The following is a 22,612-nucleotide window of genomic DNA, read 5'->3' on the forward strand; positions in this document are numbered from 1 at the left end:
TTTATGCTCCTCTTGGGGTAGTTTCATTAATTAGGCTACCCAGTACTGCTTTTAACTGATTAAGAGATTAGTTAGCCTATGTCTAAGTGATTCATTTGGCAGTGCATTCTTGTTTACGTTTAGGATTTAAAATGCCAAATGTAAGATAGGCATTAGTCCACGTGCACAGGCATATGCCAAGAACACTCTGAAAACTATTCAGGATTACATATCCATGTAATACGACTGGCGGACCACTGTCGGCCCACTTGAGCCAGATTTTGCGGTCCGTTGGCGTTTTGCTCATCGGTTCTTTGGCGGTCCGCTGGCGTGTTTGCCGATAAAGGCCCCAATATTTTGCCACTATTGGTCTAAAATTATTAATTACATTTATTCAGTTATACTTCATCCATCATTTTAATAACATTTCATGTCTTGCCTTAATATTGATGACAAGTTAAATTTAAAGAGATGGTGGTTCAAAGGCAGACCACAAGTGACACACCATCAGCAGTCCGCTATCTACCGATATTTTTGCTATCTGGGATATCATACTATGTAATGGACATCTCTTCAAACCTGTAACTGTGAATAAGACTCAAATAAACTATAGGGTATCTGGAGAAGTGAAACCTGTCTTTTCTTTAAAATATAAATTTTTATGTTAGCCTGCTTTGAAAATAGGAATTTGCAGTGAAAGAAAAAGGGACCTATTGATTTAGTTTACGCTGGTGAGTGGTAGCCTAGTTGTCGAAGTAGTCCACTGAAATGAGCCTGCCCCTTTTTCATCACACACAAGGCTGGTAGCTCGGAGCGCGAGGACTCCCTTGGTATCCTATTGCCGCTCGTCGTGACACCTCAACCGACATTTCTTAGGAACAACACGGTTTCCATTACCTTAATTTTGAACAGTTATAGAAAACCATAAAGTACTTGATCCGTAGCCTATATAGTACGTAGGCTATTTTCAAGTACTCCAGGCGACAGACTAAAGAACTTGACACTTTATAGAGTAAACACGTGCGCTTGGCAAAGTCCTCTCATCACATTGATGTGGATTTTTCAATTCATCGAAGAAAGTCTGTGAATATATATTTCCTTGGGTGTTCAGGAATTTGCCTTTTCCTGGGATAAGTGATCATAACGGTCCCTGTTATCCGTGGAGTAGGTGTGGCAGAGGTGTGGGACTGAACCTACTGCTGCTGTTTGTCCAAGGCTGAAAACATCGGAAAAGTTTCATCATGTAAGGGTAAGAGATTTTATAGCTAAAAACCCTTTAAAAGCACAAAGGTGATACAATTTCATAAGCAGGCGAGTTAATATAGTGAATGGAGCTTGTATTGGCTACTCTGTAATGAGGTATGAATCTTGTGTAAAACTACAATTTTGAAGGCGCTGTTTTGACGTTATAGTCGTTTGGATGTCTCTAGCCTTCTAAAATCCGTCTCTCATAAATCAGCCACCTGATTGCAGATGTAAAAGGACAAAGAATTACACGTCTATGTATGAACCCTGCGGTCAAACATATGTGTTATGAGGTCTTTGGCAACTTTTGAGGTTGGGATATTAGAGAAATTATAGGCCTAGCTGTAACTTTTAGGAATTATTTGCGCAGTTCATGTTTGGAGGACGTAGCCTACCCTACAGCATCATTACATGTGTTGTGTGAAATCTGTAATCTATTGCAAGAATAAGAATATCTGACCCTAGGGCTAAGACCATTGACACTGATTATGATTCATAAATACCTTCTGCAAGGAAACATAAACATGAACATAAAGAGTTCCAGGTTTGATACTGTTCTCCAGTTATGTAGACTGCTTGATGGCTTTACCTGGCTTTCATTATGACAATCTATAGGTAGCCATCTATCTGCACCTTATTCAAAAAGAACAACACACACAGTGAGAGCAGTGCTGTAAGACAATAAGTAATCCACTTAATTAAAAATGCCAATGTTTTAAATGCTCATTAAATTGATATTGATTTATACTACTTGGCTAGGACAGTTGTCTTGATAATATATATGGGTGTTTGATAAAAACAAACAGCTCCCGTTCTCCTGTGCATTCGTGTTTGGAATCAAAAGATTACCCTGCAGTGCATGTCGGTATTTTTGCAAGATCATATGGTATGTATCCAGCTGTCTGCTGCCGAAGGGGTCCTTTGTATGAGCTCTGCTACTATTTAGCAAAGGATGCCAGCCATCCTTATTCTTTCCCACCCACACCCCATTCTGCCTATTTTTACTTTCTTGATCTTCCCGACACTTTGAACGCAGATTCAGTGTCCAAAGAAAAACTAGAGAGACCACACTGAAACATATTTACTCCACAAGTGAGGTAAAATAAACAGTAATCCACCTTCACCATTGAATGGTGAAATGTTTGGTGAAATATTTAATATTGGTGGTTGATTCATGTGCTTCTTTTCTGATTGGCATAAAATGAAACTCAAGCCTAGATGAACACAGATTGTCTGCATTTGACAGTAAGGTCCCAACCTACTCAATCTGCTATAAGTTATTGTTTAAGTAAGTATGTTTTAAGTGGTGTCATTGTCTTAATGTGTGTGTCTGTGTGTGTATGTCTCTCTCTCTTTCTCTTTCTCTCTCTCTCTCTCTCTCTCTGTCTCTGTGTTTTGTGTGTGTGTGCATGCTTGAATTGACCATGGTTACTCTTGTTAGACTATTAATAAGAGGTTACTGTTTTGGTGCCAGCTCTTTTAGATGTAATTGTGATAGTATGTCACTGACACATCACGTTTTTGTTAGAGCTGGTAGACTGCAGCTTTATGTTTTAAATGTACACTTGAGTTAGTTTGTTTCTGTGACCAGCAGGTGACCCACTGAGGAATGAATGAGACATCTTTCAATACTGCACTGCACACAGTATTTTGGAAGAATGAAACACCTGGTCCACAATATGCATTAAAATGTGCGGTTTCAATTCCTCTTCATCAGGAATCGATACTATAAAAAGTGAAAAAAAAAAAGTTTACAATAATGTGTTGGTTGGTAAAGACCAAAGGCTAGCCATGAGGGTGACATGAAGTTTCCTGTTGCTAATTCTTGTTCTGTGGCCTTTTGGTGTGGTGTTGTGAGGCTGGGTTATGAAAGAAAGTCCTTTTCTGACCAAGGTTAGGCTCTAAGATTACAGTATGGGAGGCAACGCCAGAAACTAGACTGGTAAGCTCTGGACAGACCATGCACTCGATTTATAATGATGACATCAAACAATGAATTATTATGAGATACAAGAAAAACAGTACAGTGATTTGTAACTAAGTTGATGCTTAATGTATTCTTATTACCCCAAGTAGAGGTAGATTTGAAGACAGCACTATACAATATACATCGGAGATGTAGTTTCCAGCAGCACTTCGATTATTAAAGTGCTACATGTTTCACTCTAGTTGGAACAGAAGGTCAGATTCAAAGACCCCTTTGTCTCTTTTTTCAGATTACGTTTTGCACCAAATGCAAGACTATTTTTAAGTGATGCTGAGAACATAGCTATTATGTTGAAAATTAATTTCTCATTGTGTGCCTTTTTCTATGTAACAGATGAGGGATGTGACAGATAATAGTTTCCTTGAAAAGCACAGATGAGATGCTGTTGTGGCCTGTCTCTCACAGATCATGAATGTCTGACTACAGTACTGTATATCTGGTCATCCACTACTGAGTGGCTCAGCAGAAGTGTACTTTACATTTGACATAGATTTATTAATTTAGCAGACACTTTTATCAAAAGCAACTTAAATTAGGAATAATATTCAAGTTACATTGCAGAGGAGACCTTACGTAACAATGGATACTACGCCAATAAATACTACCAGAGCTTCCAGTATAGCTTACTTTCCAGTATATCATGTATTATACAATTAAGCATTTTTAATCATCAATCAGAAGCAATATTTCTATTTCAATTATTAGCTACTTTGTTCTTCATAGTTGGCTTGTTGGGATTTGAACTGGATGTATCTGACATGACATCACAATCATATCTGGTTAAGACCAGAGCCATATGAAGGTATATTTATACGGCTCTGGTTAAGACTATACGATGGAGGTGCAGGCTATACATTTCTTGGTTATGGTCTCGTACAAATTCATTCTCATTCACAAAGACCATAAAAAAAGCAGGAAAGCAACCATGGTTTTCAATAATTTCAATTTTCTTAATTTGACTGTCATAAACACAGATGATTGTAATTGTTGTTATGTCAATGTTTTGTTGGTCTGTTGGAGTTAAAGGGCAGAGAATGTAAGATAGCTCTTGTGATATCAGAGTTCAGGCTGGCTTCACAGCAGTTAGGAGGTAACAGGACCTCCCCTGTTTAAGTGATTTAGAACTGCATCCTACCATCCTTTTAGATAATGATTTAATGAAGCATTTTACTTAATGAGATGGAGACAAATGAGAGAGAAAGAGAGAGAGAGAGAGAGAAAAGCAGCACCGCCTTCCTATGGGCTGTAACTGCTCTGGCACATAAAGAAGTGGTACGTTGTAGGAGTGGTGTGTGGTTTAATTCATTCTGTGCACACAACCCTCAGGTTTCTGGTAACGTAGGATGACAGATCAATTTGAATTGTTATGCGCTGACAATAAGCACTGGAAAGGAGAATTACTGTTTGCAGATGTGAAAAATAAAAAAATAAAACAATAATGTTTGCCAATATATACCTGTAGTGTTGGATATATGGGAAGATGTAGAACCTCAGTTTGGTACCGTGGGAAAATCAGTGTTTTACTATAGAATGAAAGGTTGAGGGGAAACTAATAAAAAAAACATATTTCACTGAACTACTGGAAAAGACTGCTGTATGTGAATCATGTGGGAGTTGCAGAATTCAAATTTGTGCATACTGAATCACTATTACACATTTTATCCTAATGATCACTATCACACATTTTCATGTTTTTGGAATGAGTCACTCCAGGAGCAGCTGTTGGCCATGGTGAATTCATGACCTGTATGTGGGGGCAGCATGGCATAGTAAGCGAGCACCAAGACCTCCCTTAGGGGTCTGCGGCACTGTGGCTGCGCCTCTTTAAACATGACACCATTTAGTTCTCTCAGTGGAGAGAATGAGACTTAGTGGGTTGCAGGATGCAGGACGTTTGGGTGGTCCATGAACCTCTGTCCGCTATGAGTGACTACTCAATATGCTGTTCCACATTACTGTATTTTTTTTTTATTTATCAAATTTGACTAGAAATCAAAATATAGGTAATTCCTGAACACTGAATTGTGGAATTTGCAGAGAAGCAGCCTTGCGGCCTGCTGGGTGCTGTGCATGTTCTTCTGAGATCCCCTGTGCTCACTGGGGCGTCATTAAGCTCACCCTGGATGTGCAGTTCATTAGGCACGGTCCCACATGTGAAGGCCATGCATACCTCGCCTTTCTTCCCCTCTGCGGTGGGGGTCCCAGCTCTCCCCCTGGTGCTCGCAGCCCTCTGGCCTGCCTGTTCGGAGCAGCTTGGCCTTCCCCTGGTGTAAAACCTGGGACAAACCTCCTGTGTGTGCTTCACTCAGTCCTCTGGGTCCTCTCCATAAATAACTTCTTTTCATTAGTGTCAGACTTAAGTGTTATGCTTACCAAGAATAAGCTTTTACACCAGTGCTGGTCCGCTGGCTGTGAGCTGGTTAGCACAGCGGGGGAGCGGGGTGTGGACGGGTGGTGGTTGGTGAGTGGTTGAACAGTCCTTGTGTGTGTGTGTGTGTGAGTGTGTGTGTGTGTGTGAGTGTGTGTTTGAGAGAGAGAGTTAGGGGGTGGGGGCTGAGGGGTGGGCCTACTCATTCCTTGCACTCGCTTCTGTGCTTTCTCGCCTTCTTGGACTCAGGTAATCTACAGAACTGGCGGGTGTTTCATAGGACCTTGAGGAAACACATACACACACACACACACACACACACACACACACACACACACACACACACACACTCAAACTCACACACACATACATACACGGTATTCATGGTGTTAGATCACACCACGTGCAGACAGTTGTTTGGCTAAAAATACATCAGCAAACATGGCAAACATGCCCACAAACTTGCCCAAGTAGAACCTGCTCTAATTCAAAACTTTTCTTTCCCCACTGTTGAAGTGAAGTGCTGTCTGTGCATGTAAGTAATCTAAAGTAATGTAAAGAAAATCCCTGTTTGTTTTTAAAATAAACACACAAAAGTGAATCTGTGATAAAATAATACAAATTTAAAAAAAGGTCATTTTCATCAGAAAATTGTGAAACGGCACACCTTCACAAATTGTTATTTAACATACATAGGTGTTGATGCTCACCATATTTTGAAAATCTGATCAGGTTATCATTGACAGTTTACTGGTAAGAGAAGCACTATTTTGCTGAAAACTAATGTTGTGGTAGCTCTTTCCTGCAAAATGCTATCATGAAATCAAACGCCTGCCTCATATGCAGTCACAGTTCGGAGTGCTGGCCTTCACCTTAGGAAAGCTGATGGCTGATGGGAGGGGGTGGCTCCTGGGCATTGGGTTACTGTTGTCCAGCGAGGCAAGGGCTGGAGATTGTTCTCAAAGTTGATTGATCAATTAAAAGCCGTCAAGCATCTAAGCTCACCCTCAATCGCATTAAGAGATGTGGGATTAACAGTGCAGAGTCAGCTCAGCTTCTCACAGGCCCTCTGTCTCCCCCCGACACACACACACACACACACACACACACACACACACACACACTCCTACCCCCACCCCCCGTTCTGCTCGCTGACTCAAGGGCTGAGTTTAGGAGAGTGGACCAAGCAGGCATCTAATCCCCTATTTCTCTACAATGGGATTGAAGCAGGGGGATGATGCTCTGTGAAGAGAGTGGGCCCTTAACAAGACAAGGGAACCACCCTATTGATTTCTTCTGTTGTAGGAGACAGTGAAGAATTAGGTCAGTTAAGTTCATCTAAATTCAGAAGAGCTCCAATTACCCCATGTTGATGGACAAATGTATTTGTTTTTGTAATTGATTTTGTCATCAGAGCTTATTAATGCATTTTTTGGTCTGCTTTTCTCTTGTGCTTTTCAGTAAATAAACAAATTAACTGATGCGCTTATGCGTGCATTTGTGGAAATACGGTCCACTCACAAATTGTCATACAAAATGTGTATGACTGCTCTCTTTTAGACAAACTTAGGTTCGCATGATAGCTAAATATTGGGTTTGTGTTCCGATTTCCATTTAATTTTATGCTAGATTTGAAAGAAAATTTGTTTGTCTATGTCTTGTTGTGGCGGGTACACTGGTGACCACGCCGCTCTGTCCAGCACCTTTTGTCTTATGTGTCAATGTCTTTCATATCACTACGCAAGTATAAGTATATATACTTTTTTGATCCCGTGCAGTGGTCTCTGCATTTAACCCAATCGGTGAATTAGTGAAACACAAACAGCACACAGTGAACAGAAGCACACACTAATCCCGGCGCAGTGAGCTGCCTGCTACAATGGCGGCGCTCGGGGAGCAGTGGGGGGTTAGGTGCCTTGCTCAAGGGCACTTCAGACGCGGCCCACTGGTCGGGGCTCGAACCGGCAACCCTCCGGGTTACAAGTCCAGAGTGCTAACCAGTGGGCCACGGCTACCCACCCACAAGGACTGGAACTTCATTCAAACGTGAAAGCAGACGGTTGATCAGTTGTGTTCTAAAGAATGTTTGATTCAAGTTCAGCAGCGTGTGTTGTTGCAAACTATTTGTTTCTCAGCAAATGCCACGATGAACGGTAACAAATAGGCTAGGTTATGTAGGCTAAAGTCATATCGCGGGGGAGTTTTTATTTTGTTTTGGCAAGTAGTCGTATAATAATAAGCGGGATAATGTATAGAACGCCGGTCATTACTGTGAAAATAAGTCCCTTCAGGGCGAACAAAGACGGTTCGGACCTTTCCCAGGACCGGTTCTTATATCCCTTACATGTGGAGCTTTGGGTTGCGCTCTGTGCAAAACTGACTTGACTTGAAGATTAAAATAGATTTTTTTTGTGTCACTAAACTTTTGCATTTCTGATAAGATTCTGTTCTCATTTCATTATTACAATGAAATATCTTTACTGTAATCTCAGATTGTCTGACAAATTATGTTTTATTTAATCCTTCTGAAGACTTTTTTGTAGCCTGTTTTTAATCCCAACATGTCATAAAAGACTTTTCCCCATGTTTTACCATCAGTGCAAGTGATTTATGTTTACCTTCCTAACATTATAATAGAGATTCCAGAATTCCATATCTAACCAGTTTAAATGGACATTTTTATCTCACCCGTTGAATGTTCTGATCTGGTTAATGTGTCATTCACAATGCAGTGCTTACACTGCAGACTCTGAGTCTTGTTTTTTTATCCTCAATCCCAGATGGACTCTGAGTAGTTGAGCCTTCCTCAGCAATCTGGATGATTGTATTGGACCCGAAAAGTGGCCTTAAATTACTGTTTACTGGCTGGATCTTACTCTCCAGACAAATGAGAGATGCCCTCTGTCAGCCATCTTCCCATTCCACTGTAGTGTTGTAGCCAATGAGGAGCAAAACGAGATATTTGCTCTGGCTTTCTGCTGAACTTTGTAATTAAGTTGAAGACTTGGCCAAGGATTCAGGGATGTTGTTTGTTCCAATTCTCTGGTCAGCAAAGAGGAAATTATTTACAGAGTTACGGCCAACACATGCTAATCTGCTAATCTATGCCAGTGCATATAAATAATGGTTACGGTGTGGTGGACTGTGATTGTATTAATAATATTCACTTGTACTGTACATTTGATGATAGTGTGCCAGCAAGCTGAAAAGCTAAATTATTACTAAAACATCTTATATATAATTTGTTGAGTGTAATGTGATGTAAGAGTGTTTTTACTAAACACTTGCGACTTCCAAAGCTTCTCAAACCCTTAAAGGCTAGAGTTGAGTACTGTGTGTGCTCTGTTTTAAAAGAAAAATGTCCGCTGCTGTTTATCCTTCGTTAGGGCTTATTTACTTCCAGCTATGCAGGAAGTGCAGAGTAGATACGGGAGTGAACTAATAGACAAGCTTTACATTTGCTCTCTTAATGAGGTATACATGCCATTGGGAGGCTCTGTGTTCACGGCAGCTGATTTAACCATTCTCCCTGATGGCAGACAGAGACTGTGGGACTGGTGCTTCCCATGCATTAGCTCTTCAGCTTGTTTTTCCATGTACAGCTTGGCACCAGTTCAGCCAAACAGTCTGTGGTGAGCCAGCAGTGGTCTGGTATGCCGTAAGCTGACAAGGCCCCTAGTGCTGTCAGATCATATTTGTTGTCTCCAGCGAGAGTCACGATGGCCATCATGAGGTTAGGAGCTACTCTGATTTGTCATGTCATGAGGTTAGGAGCTACTCTGATTTGTCGGAAAATATGCAGTGGAAGATCAGGCCATGTAAATGTAAAGGTGATTGAGTCATCACTTGAGGAATAATTGCAGGGATTGTTGGTAATGGTCTCACTCTTGATGTCACTGTTTGTGAGTTACAGATAATTATTGATTGCCAGCACCACTATGTTATATGAGGTATAATACTATGAGTATGAATATTTTCACTAATATAGTAGCATAATAATAGTATTCAATGTTTTATAAGCATAAATATAAGAAAAATGGACCATCTCCCTTCTAAACTGCACCAGTGACAAGGAATCAGTGGATATTAGATTAATACAAATGCACTTCCATGATCTCCATGTAGTATTTTGTGCCTTCTTTTGACCCATATAATTACATAAAGTACGTTTTTTGAGGCAATTTCCTTGGTTGGCAAGCATCTCTATATGAGTGTACATGCCAAAGTTATGCTAATTGACATTCTTCTGTTATGCATAGTAAGAGTTAGACATAAGCTTGTGTATTTCTCACTAACAACTCTTAGTAATGTAAAGCAGCATAAGCCTCGCTTCATTTGGCAATGGCTACATGTCTCGGTGAAGTCTCCATTCAGCTTCAGCCCAGATGTGACCCTGCTTTGGTGCCGATGATTTAATCAATCATTGATGCTGTCCCCAGGTGTCTGCGCCTCTCGAAGACTGGCTGAGACCTCAAGGGACTCTCTCTGTCTATGGGCCATTTGTGTTAGCTGAAATCAAGACCCATTCCTAACTGTGTCCTCACAGAGATTGCTTCAATTAAGCTAACGGCAGGGTTCCCCACAGGCCATCAGGCCAATGTCTTTTGCCCTCATGATGTCTCGTGTCTTAGAAACACCAAATAATTAATCATCTTGTCTTTACTTATGGTAGGATTTGAGTGTATAGAACATCACATTATCTCCCATTCTTTGCTAAAGCACACACAGTATTGATGAAAAGCGTTGTAAATATGCTATTTTTTACTCAACATATTCTAGACATACCACTGACTCAACATGCATGTTTTCACTGGACTAGATAATGGGTTTGTATGAAGACAAATAGAAATTCACCACAATGGATGTGTTCCTCGGCAGCGAAAGGTATAAATGCTTGGCATGATTTCCATTTGGATTGCTTGATGGCTTAAACTGAACTTACTTTGTCTTGTGATTGCCTTCTGGTTCAACAGTTTTTGAATATGCATTGAGTATGAAAGACCGTTGGAATAATTAATTCACCTTCCTATCCTCTCCCCTGCCTCATGGTGCGAATGAAATCGTAAGTGTGCCTTTTGTCTTGACTTTGACCACATGCTGGGATGCAGTGTGCGTTATGAATCACGCTGCCTGTCAATCCTCTCCAGAGCTCTGAAGTCACCCTGCCCTCCCTCTGTCATGGCGAGCAGAACTTCTCCCTCCTTCAGCCTGTGCCTCTGTCCAGCTCTCTTTTATGCGTCTGATGAGGGGAAACAAACAGACAGCTGTCTCATTTTCCACCACCTGCAAGCCCCCTCCCTCCCTTTCACCCAGCCACCCACTCACTCTTGCACACACACACACACACACACACACACACACACAGGCTCTCAAGTCTCGCATGCACCACCCCTCAACGTCAACTTCACAGGCCCACTATCAGAGCCAGATTTAACTCCTTGGCTTTTCAACTTGGCATGCATCGATCAGGAACGATTTTCTGTCAGCACAAACTGAGCGGACGTGAGATTGATCACTTGCCATTGTGTGCTGCCCTGCCCATGTGTGTGTGTGTGTGTGTGTGTGTGTGCTCACACATACGTGTGTTTTAGGGTGGTGTAAAGGAAGCGTGTGGAGTCTATAAAGCAAGTGACAATTGAGGACCTCCTACTCTCAAAGCCACAGCTAAGATTTCTCCTTATTCTCATTTGCAATCTGCTGGTGAAGACAATAAGTGGCTCACAGGGAGGACCATTGTCTTTCAAATGAAGCTGTCCGTCTCCCAAAAATGGGACAGAAGGCTGTGAAAGCTGCCTCCTGCCTCGGCTAAAACCCTCATTTGTGCAAAGAGCCCTTTTGTCAGCTCCAGGCTTCTCCCTAAGTGATGCTGGTTCAAACTTGCAGGTTACTGCAAGTTTTTACTGATTTGCATTCCCAAGAACCCATTGAATGCAACTCGGTATAGTTTAGATATTTGCAAATGCACTATGGTGTGCAATGAAACTGTAATTTGGTTAAAACAAACTCACACAATGTCTTTTGCTCTATTCGTGTCATTGGACTTGGGTCATGTCCAGAGTCCACTTTCTCTTTTATATTGTGAGGATATAGTTGGATATAGTACAGTATGAATGGCTTACTTAATGGGAATTCTCTGTAAGTAGGGTTCTTCCTGTATTTAGTGGTCGTGCCAAATAGCAAATATAGCTACGGAAGTGGACGACAAATACATGTGAGGGTGATGTGGCATTGCATGAATGCCCAGCAAGTCATTACTTCTGCTTGGCTCTCCTGGCAAATGATAAAACAAAGTAGGCAAGAAAAAAAAAAGTTGAAAAGCCCATTTGGCATAAAGTGGCCAGAGCAGGACAATCGTGCCAAAGCTGTATGGTAGCCAAACTGGGAGGGTGGCTTTATGCACTGTGGTTTCCCAAGGGAGAGTGAAGTTCTGAAACCACGCAACTCTCATCTACAGAGCAGAATAGGACAGCATGGGATTGTGCCAGATACAAAATTGTTCCTCTCTATCCAGAAATATCCTTGAAAAGTAACACGTGTGAGTAACTTTTCAAGGATATTTTTGGCCAAAGGGGAACAGAGGTTGTTTAAAGGAAAGTTGAATGCTGATGCTGAAAATTTATTTGTTTTGTGCTGTAAACAGTCAAGGATCATCGTGTCGAGAGTATAGCCAACAGTGAACATTAAATATAGTAACACTGACATTCAAATGAGAGTTAGCTAAGGCATGTTGCACGGTCCTGTTATCTCATTGCAAGACATGTGACTGTCGTCAGTTGTGAATAGAGAACGCCAGACAGATAGTCAGAAGTCTTTGTAGCTTCTCACCTCATCCCAGTGTCCAGTCAGATGTCTCTCTCAATGTTATCCTCATGTATTTAACAGTACCCTTAAGCACAAGATAGGTGTGTGTGGATTGCCTCTTATAATGTTGTTGCCTGATGCTATATGCATAAGTGGTTAATTCTAAAACAACATCCTGGGGTTCTCTAGAGTCTTTACCGTCACATCTTGGTTAGAGTATCTTAATTAGGAATCTATTGCAGTTAAAACTATAGTCATCAGTTGAGCTATAGTTAAACATAAACTGGCACCCTGGTAAAAGTATCTTCACAACTTGTTTGTACACATTTAATTTGGTTTGTTTTCCTCTCCAGACACTCCCTGATGTATTGCATCAGATACACATGTGAGGAGTGTGAAAGTGTATAGAGTACTGGTCATTTTGAAATCAATGAAATCACATTGATGGCCTTTTCTACACATGTTCTAACTAGATAACCCTTTAACCCACTTTCCTGGTTAATTTGGTTAATTATCAATAATTAACAGTGATTAACAGGTCATTAGTAATTAGCACTCCTTTGTATATGCCTGGTCCTTAGATTCCTACCTCTCATTGGCTGGTCACCAATTAAGGAAGTCTAAAAAGGCATAGCCATTATGAACAGACATGCTTACTTGTCCCCATATAAAATGCACCTCTCTGAGACTCTAGACTACTAATATTTAGCCTCTCTGGGCCGGCCCGATGTTTGTCCATTGAGCATGTCAGAAAAGCCACTCTGTGTGAGCGTCTGGCCTCTCACAAGAGATCCTCTATGAGACTGCCAGAGGTGATGTGAGTTCAGTCACTGCCTATCTTGGCTTTGGGAAGACCCAGCCTCACCCCTCATTAGAGCGGCTTTCAAGGAAAATGCCGCCATTTGTAAACAGGAGGGTGTAACAGATAAATAAACTACTACTTTAGGTTCAGAAATACTGCTGTGGAAACTGGAAAGTTGTTGGTCGGTTGGGACAGGACAGCACACACAGTTTCATTCAGTGACAACAGCATGTTGCTCTTATGTAGAACCGGCGAGAATTTGAGTTTGAAACACACAACAGAACAGCTTGGATCCACTGCATGTTATGTGACATAGCCTATAAAGTGTCCATAATAGGGCATTTTCAAGTTTATGCCCTGTCCAAAGCAACCTTTTAGCATGAACACCTTTTTAAACGTGAACTCTGTAAAGCTGGTGATATCAGTAGGAACCGATTTAATTAGACAAAAATTGGTCATGCGCAAGCCAGTTTGCATTGTTTGAAAATTCAATGCGTCTTGGTGTCCTAGTGAAATTCCTAGTTACTCAGATCATGTTCTTAGTCATTGAGATTGTGATGAGTTCAGAGCGTCTGTATGTGTTCCTCTTTCATCTCAGGAACCAGGGGGTGTCGTCAAGACAACCACGAGCGACAAAGGGCCCTCTGAGTCCATTCAGTGGCACGAGAGAGAGGCGCTTTTGTCCGATGCGACGGAGCGCAGTGTAGGAAGTAATGCATGCGATGCGTGTCCCAACAAATGAATAAGCATGTTCCACCTCTTCAGCTGTTCTAACACAGGCAAGTAGAGCCCATGCAAACTGAGCCCATGCAAAGGATTGACGTGGACACTGGGGCATTGACCCCAAATGATGAATAAATGTTTGCTGTAAGGATGATTCCCTAAGTGCCCACACATGGTTGATTTGAATGTCTTGATGGGTTTTGCACAATTGATGGGATTGCCATTAGGGCTGACTTTTTCTGGGATATATATTGTGATAAAATATAGTTTTTTTCACTAGATGCCATGAATAGCTCTATTTGGAAACCATGGATTATACATGAATGATGCGATTTTGTATGGAAGTGTATCTGCATAGGAAACAAAAAAAGCTGAATTTGTTTTTTTTTTACTCTGAAGATTGTTTGAGTGTAAATCATCCTCTTAAACGTTAATGCCTTTTACTCAATGCTTAAGGCACATGAGGTAATTTAATACATCGGTTGACCCTGATGCAACGTCTCTTGTAGATTATGGAAAATTGGAACCAAGAGAGTTTTCCCTGTAGCATGGTAGTCAGGAGTGTTCATATGTGTATCAGTGTCCTTAGTGTCTGGTGGTATATGCGCTGGTGCCTCTGGTGGAAATGGCCAGAGCTGGACTCTGTAATTTGGCCTGGGCTCATGGGTATCCTGCTCCCACCACTGCGGCCAAGGCTCTTAGGAGGGGCAAACGTCCCAGGGTCTGACTGACCAGCAGACTTTTACTGGCCTCACCTCTTCCAATCACTACGGTCAGCTTCTTCTAAATGGGTTCAATTAAAACATTCAGTAAAACTCTTCTTGAATGGGACTGATTATCTACCATGTGTTTAAAGCTTTGCTATGTATTTGTCTGTATGCAATCGCCATATCATGGGATTGTGGTGGAGCAGGAGTGTCCAGCTTGGCAGAGCATGTGCCTATCCTCAGTGTCAGTGCTCAGCTGCTCTCATCTGTCAGGCCCCATGGAATGTTCCGTCTTTAGAATGTATTTTCAAACATGGCCGCACAGTAGTGGTAGCCCCAGTGTGGTGATGAAGTAGCCTAAGTTAGTCACTGGACTTGCATGACTGGACGATCCCTTTGATGAGCTTTTGAGAAAATCCTGTGCCGTTTTATCCAATGCTATCGGATGTCTGGGCATATATGATAACTGCAGTTCTTGTGTATTTGTACACATATGTTGTTGACACATAAGACATGTTTTATTTATGGATTTGGTATTACTGAAAACATGGCCCTTGACACTTACCTTTCAAGTTACACCTTGGGGTCACGGGGTTGAGGCCTGGATGGGTTTCCCACATTTAGATCTGTGCAGCCCTGACCTCCTCACCTTGCTCCCATCAGATGATAAGCCTAAGGGCGATGGGCTGAGAGGCTCTCTCTCCAGTGCCTGAAAGCCCTCTCAATAATTCATCACGCCTGGCTCCTCAGAAAGAGTGGCTGTCATCCACATGTGTCTATGACCAATGCCCCCCTGTAGCTCCTAGTGAGAGCTGGGCTGTGAAGGACAGCATGGCTGGGCTGAAGCAGGTGCACATCTTTGGTGCTTTGAGGCCGTTGAACACTCCTTTATTATTTATGACTTGGCGTGAGGTCTGTCGCCTCTCAGGACACTGGGCCTTGCCATTACTAAGAGAGATGGACAGAGATGAGCCCACTGACAGTGAATCTTATAAAAAATGCATTAATTGGATAAATTAAAGAGCAGTAGAAGGCTTTTGAAACCAAAAGAGGCACATTGGCTGTTGAGAGAAAGAATGCTGCCAGGGTAGGGTCCTCCCTCAGAGATTAACACCGTGCTCCTAAAGCAGAACACAACTCTAATTTTCTGATGTTAACACACTTCCTTGTTACCGATGGCATGAGCAGAAGGAATGTTTCACCACCCCGAATGTCTGAACACTCAAAGTCCTGAGAGGTATTCTCTGATGGACTGTTACGCCAGTGCTACATTCCTCTATTTTATCAAATGTGCCGAGGCAGCTCAGAGGAAGCGTTTAGAGATGCCATGTGGCGGTGCCAGGGCCCCTGGTGCTGGTTTGTCACTCTAGTGAGGGTAATATTATGGTCTGGTCCTTAGGAGAAGACAGCGCCCGCAGAGAGGGCCCTGGGGACAAAGGGGGAAACGTCAGCAGTGCATTTGTCCCCACCTGCTCTTTGACCGTCTGACATCAGGCTGTGGGCTCTATATATAGAGCAGAAGGGCCCAGCTCATCATGGGAACTTCCTGTTAGTGATGGAGCGAGCGTCAGGGAATGGGGGGGACAAACTGACTTTCCGGTCCACAGTGAGCTGTTCAAAGATCATATTCCCCCCCAAAACACGCCACCAAATGTTTACTTTTGTTCATGACAAATTAAATAATAGTTAAGTTTAACTGACATTGAGAGTACACTGGACATAAAACAGAGTGACTTTAAGTGAAATTGCCACCTCACTTTAAGTTTTTTTTGTTATTAATATTTTTGTGCTCTGATGATTGCAAAATGACTGCTGGATACGGCATTAAAACGCTTCTGTCAAGTCTGTATTGACTACTAGAGATTGACTCATTTCTGGCGCTGTAAGATAAAGGCCGTGTTAGAGGAGCTTTGACACTCTTTAAGTGGGTACAAGACAGAGAATCCAGAGGCCTGTCATCTGTCATGTGTGGAATGTGAGTGTGCTGATGGCTGAGTACAGTCTCTGTCCGAGTGCCCTATAAATAACCTCTCCCAGCCTGCCGGCTGTAATTTGGCATTGAGCCTCTGGAGACCCAGGCTGGCTCTCCGAGGGAGGGGTGGGAGAGCACACTACTATGCAGCGATAAGATAAACTCTTACACAATGTTAGAAGCATGGCATGCTCAGCCAAAAGTCCATATGCACACATTTGGACTGCACTCTTTGTTTTTACTCATTCTAACCTTGTTTGTGTTCAGTGCTGTGAGGGTAGAAACTTGGCACACTCAAGAATTTAACAGTGCTGTAAAAAGGCAAGACAAGCCTTTCTCTGTCACACATTGATAAATCTACAGTCTGTCTTCTGTATTAAATACGTTTTTACTTAATAAATACGTCACTTCACTTCAAGTTGGGGAAAGGTTTATATTATAAGTCTGTTTGTAAGTGTTTAGACAGTTGTGTAGGAGCTAAGCAGGCCTCATTTGAAAAGATGGTTGCAATCTGCTGATTTCAGTTTGGAATAATAATACCAGAGAAGTGATCTGGAATCACTCCGTATGGATTTGTTTGGATTAGAAATGTAGAAATGTAATAGTAGTGTATAAAAAGCTTGTAAGAGATAGGTAGATAACCGTGGGCTAAGTAAATCCAGCTGGTGAATCAAATTCTTACCCAGCCGAGAACAGAAACGGCTTACACTAGACAGACCTTTCTGTACCATTTACCAAAAGTCTCCACTTATGATAAAATAAATCTAGTTCAAGAAGGTTGCCATTGTGTATTGACTGCCTCTGTTTTCAATGGTTCTTGTTTACATGTATGTTTTTTCCCCCATTTGTTTCAAATTCTGATTTGTATTAAAGTACTTTACCCAGCGATAATACAGCCATTAAAGTCTGGGAATAAGGGGAATATCATTATGGAAAATGGCAGTTCAACAAAACACTACAGGCTCCAAATGTCAAACACAAGAGTCTCTAACAACATCCAGGCTGTCTGGAGGTCCCTGCGTAGTCTCACCGACCCCAAAACGAGGAACTCCCATGGCCTCCTCTCATCTCCATCACAGTCAGTTCCCTCTAATCATCCAGCGCTACAGTGAGCCTCTTCATGTCCATGCTGTTTTGGTACCTCAGGCCCAGTTCTGTCCATCTACCTCCGTTTCTTCTTCCCCACTCTCACTTCAGAGTTATACTTTGCGTGTCCACAGGTGTGGATTGTCAATTCTGTCATCAGAGGGTCAACATGCGTCTTTTTCGTGGATGTCTGTGTACCTACCACTCAACACTAGACTAGAGCGTGGACCACAGGCTCTTCAGTAAACATCAGGAGTGTGGCCAACCATGGTGTAGTGTATAGGGAACCCCTGATACGCAGTGCATATCACAGCAAGCCTTTCATGCCCAGTCAGATGCATGGCCTGGTGTCTGTGTAAGAAGCATTAGTGTTCCAACAGGTTGAACGTAGTTGGTTGAAACCATCTGTTACCGCCAAAGGCTGTCCCACATCACTGCACCTACAATGACACGCCAGCAGCAAACATAGAAGTCTTGAGCTCATTTCTAGTTGTACATGCTGGTGATGAAATGTTAAAGCTGATAAATGCTGAGCAGTAATGCTAAGCTTATTTAGGTTGTGGCAAATGATCAAGGGAGACCCTTTTCTTTTTTTAATCACCTAAACCACTCCCGTTGCTCTCTGAGTTGCCTATACACTATTGGTTGGCTCTCAGCGGAAGCTCCCCAGACATCAGTCTCACAGTGAAAGCTGAGCTCAGGAGAAACATTGGCAGCATTGGATAAAGGAAGACTGCACTGACAAGAATTTACATGGAGTAGAAAAAGAAAAGGGGTGAATTTTGCGGTTGGATTTTAATTGCGGATATTGTTCAGACGGATGGAGACGGATGGACATGTAGATGGAGCTCTATATTTACCAAAACCTACCCCCTGGAAATCATGGCATCATTTGTTTGCCATAAATGGTTAAGGTTATGGAATGGTAGAAGAAAGAACCCTAATCTTTATAAAGGCCATTATTATCTTTGTGTATTCAGCAAACACAATTACAGTATCAGAGCTACAGAGTTCTGGTATTCAGTTGTTTCCTTTTCCTGGCCCACATATGACCAAAGGTCAATGTCATGGAGCCATCAGCTAACAAGTAAAAATAAATATCAAGTATGCATTAGTCAGTTATTTTGTTTTTATTTGAGCTGTTATTTCTTTTATTCTACTTGCATGTTCTGTCTTCTAATAGTAATTCCTGCTTTAATACTTTTTTCATGGAAAAACTTTTGTAGGAGTTTAGTTTAGGGGCGGTGGTAGTGTAGTGGTTAAGGAGCTGGGCTAGCGTGCAGTAGCCTGAAAGTTGTCGGTTCAATTCCCGGCTTCCACCGTTGTGCCCTTGAGCAAGGCACTTAACCCCAAGTTGCTCCGGGGACAATGTGATCCCTTGTAATATAGCTGACATATGTAAGTCACTTTGGTCAAGAGGTGTCTGCTAAATGTAATGTAATGTAATGTAATGGTTAGTTCACTTTGAGCTGACTTGTCTTGTTTGTGCTCTGATATAAAGTACATGGCAAAACCACCAGTTAACAGGCGCTTTAACGGCACTGCTGAAAGGAGTCTGCAAGATGGATTACACTCCATTACAAGAACCGTTTGGGCAACCTGTCACAATCGTTTGAATGGGGATATTGTGTTTGAAAGCCATGCACGAATCATTGGCCATGGCAAATTAGCACATCCAGTGCCATGTCCAAAGATCCATGGCAGTGTGACATTCTGTAGGACCCAATAAAATGTGGGGTCAATGCCAGAGCCTCCTTCGCTGGACAGTGGGGCGGATTCTTTGGGCCCCGCGCTGTGTGGAGCATGCCCTGGAGGCCTGACGCTTCTCGGCCTGTTGGCTGTTTCCCCTGCTGGGAACACTTCCAAACAATACAGCCTGTTCAGGAGCAGCAGATTCTTGTTGGAGAGGCGTAACTTCGGGCTTTGACAAGGGTGAAAATTATGGTCACTCTGTTCTCTGTCAAAATTGAAAGATCAATGGCCAGGACATTCATAGTCTGACAATGACGGGGATCCTTTCCCAGAAGGCTATCACATATAGATAAAAGCACATGGACTTTGCAGATCTCAGATAATTTCCTTTCCCTGAAACTCATAGATAAATACTGGAGGATTCAGCAGTTAGGTCTTCAGAGAAAAGCACCCAGTCACAGGAAACAAGTGGCACAGTCACAGGAGAGAGTGGGACTTTTCACTTAGCATGTAGACAAACTGTCTCAGTGACAGGGCTAATATTATCATGGGGAGCTAAATGCACGTGTGGCTTGGTGCCATTTCCTCCCTAGTCCATACATAAGGTCAAAAGCAAGCTGGCCTCACAAAGAGGGCTTCTTTCCCCTCTTTTCTAAAGGTCCCCGGTGTGGTGAAGGGAGTCTGTGTCTCGCTACGGAGAATAGTGCCCCTTTGAGTCTCCGCGGCATGTGTGAACCAGTGACACTTGTTGCCATTTCCGTGCATGAGAAAGAGAGAGAGAGAGTGAGAGAGCGGTGGTGGTTGGGTGGATGCTTTTCTAAAGACTCATTCATGGCTGGTAATGACATAGATAAGTGGATGGATGTATACACATTTTTAAAGCATACACTCTAATGGCTTTACAGGCAGCTTCATGCTGGTAGCTTTCACCAAACGGCCACTGATGTTCTAAAATGTGCTGTTGAACCATGAGCTGGTGGAATTTGTATTTGCTCAGCGTCAGAGGAAATAACCCAGCAAATAAGCAAATAATAATTGAATGGATGCTTTAGTAGCCTTTCAGGCAAAGTGTGAAACGGTGCCCTGCCCGTAACGTTAGAAGTAACGGTGGCGTAAATATTTAGCCTTGGAGTTTCCAAACAGCATAATCAGCAGGACATATCTCGCACATATCTAATGGCGCATATCCTGAATTTCTGGTGGGAACGATATGTGATGTTTGTTCCTCCATCAACCATAATAACATCAATGACTTTGAAGTTGATTCCAAAACGTTCCAAAACAACATTCCTCAAGATGTGGCAAACTGTTGCAGTGTTACTTATATATTTGACAGGTTGTTATATCTTCTGATATGTTTCTTTGTCTCTTTTCATCAGCATCAAGGTTGAAACTAATTTTACAAAATGTAGAAATTCCTGAAATAATGGTTTCATTTCCATAGTTAGTTTACTTTACTTATCTGTTGCTGGCCATTGTGTCATATAAATATTTCCGTATATTGCACATATTAGAGTGATTTGCTCCCTCTCTTTTCTTAGGTATTCCCCAAAACAATGTGCTACATCACGTGATGACTAAAGGAGACACTCCTCCTGACAGTACAATCTAATGGTGAGTAACAAATGGTGAGTTTTGACTGCAATTGCCCACATAAATCACTGCATTGCCATCCATTAGGACCTAGCTCCAAAATGTGATCACTGCTATGATAACCTTTTCGGGCGCTCTGAAATGCTGGTGTTTGACCGTCGGTCTGTGTGTGGTGTGTTTTCAGTGCTCGAGATGGCCCTTGCATGTGTCCTGCTTCAGCTCCTCCTGCTTGGTGCCAGTGGTGTCCAGCCAGAGCCCAGATATCCACGTTTCTCCTCCAATGACACCGTGTTTGAGCACCTGGCCCTGCACCCTGACCCCTCCGTGGGCACGGTATACGTGGGGGCTCGGGACCGCCTCTTCCAGCTGGACGGGCTGGACGGCCTGCGCCTGGAGCAGGAGGAGCGCACGGGCCCTGTGAGGGACAGCAAGGACTGCCTGCCGCCGGTCACCGAGGCCCACTGCCCCCACGCCAGCTACGCCAGCAACCACAACAAGCTGCTGCTGGTGGACCCCTACTCCATGCAGCTCATCACCTGCGGCAGCGTCCACCAGGGCACCTGTCAGAAGCGCAGCCTGGACGCGGTCGGCCGGGTGCTCTTCTCGGCCGAGCGGCCCGTCGACACGCAGCACGTGGCGGCCAACGACCCGAGCGTGTCCACCGTGGGCCTGGTGGTGCGTCCGCGGCCCGAGGCTCCGCCAGTGCTCTACGTGGGCCGCGGCTACACCAGCAGCCAGCCGCCCATCTCCACGCGCCACCTCACCACCGAGCCCGTCTTCTCCTACGAGGAGACGGCCAAGCTAACCGTGGCCGGCCGCCAGTCCGAGTACGACCACCATTTCGTGACCACCTTCTCCCGCCGTGGACACGTGTACTTCCTGTTCTACAGGCGAGACCTCAAGGCCGCGTCACGCGAGTACCGGACCTTCGCGGCCCGGGTGTGCCTGGACGATGCTGCCTACTATTCCTACGTGGAGGTGCCCCTGTCATGTCACTCTGTCACAACAGGGAAAAATTACAACCTCCTCCAGGCAGCCCATCTGGGCAGCCCCAGCTCTGGGAATGAGCTGCTGGTGGGAGTGTTCTCTCCCTGGGTGAGCTCGGCCGTGGGCCCTGGGGACGAGTCGGCTCTCTGCTTCTACCAGCTGGATCAGCTGGACCGTCAGATGGATGCCACGCGAGACTTGTGCTACACTCAGACGGGATTTGAGGGTGGCGTTGAAGTAGCCTACATAGAGTATGATGTAAAGTCCAACTGTGCTAATCTGCCAACGGTAAGCTAAACAAGTCAGGACATGACAGAATGAATAAAAACCTGCTTCACTGCACTGCCTTGATACATGCAATCATATTGTAATACAATATATGTAAGTAAACAAAAACATACAGTATTGTGGCCTAACCGTCATACATATAACTTGCGGCCCATTGTTCTGTACCATGTGACATTTGTTGTTAATGTCAAGATACCTTTTTAAAACATGAGCAATTTGGTCTGAAGCTAATTCTGTCTGAGGTCTGGAGTATGTCCCATCATGCCTCAGCGCTAGCTGCAGTGGGCATATATACCCCTGTGCTTTGGCGTGCAGAAGCCAGGGAGAGGAGGGCAGTTTGGCAGCCCAGGAAGGGTCCTAATGAGGCCCGTATCCAACGGGC

General features: G+C 43.3%; 1 protein-coding gene across 1 annotated transcript in view; it reads left to right on the forward strand.

Moving 5' to 3' along the window:
• The first annotated feature begins 790 nt into the window (after positions 1-790).
• The window catches only part of LOC125293338 (plexin-B1-like), a 51,166-nt gene continuing 29,344 nt past the window's right edge, over positions 791-22,612 (forward strand). Inside the window, 3 exon segments of the mRNA XM_048241206.1 lie at positions 791-1,228; positions 20,904-20,976; positions 21,140-22,230. Coding sequence (XP_048097163.1) covers positions 21,148-22,230 — 1,083 coding nt within the window. The 5' untranslated portion in view covers positions 791-1,228; positions 20,904-20,976; positions 21,140-21,147.

This window comes from Alosa alosa, chromosome 4 (genome assembly GCF_017589495.1).
Source record: "Alosa alosa isolate M-15738 ecotype Scorff River chromosome 4, AALO_Geno_1.1, whole genome shotgun sequence".
In the NCBI taxonomy this organism is placed as follows: domain Eukaryota; kingdom Metazoa; phylum Chordata; class Actinopteri; order Clupeiformes; family Clupeidae; genus Alosa; species Alosa alosa.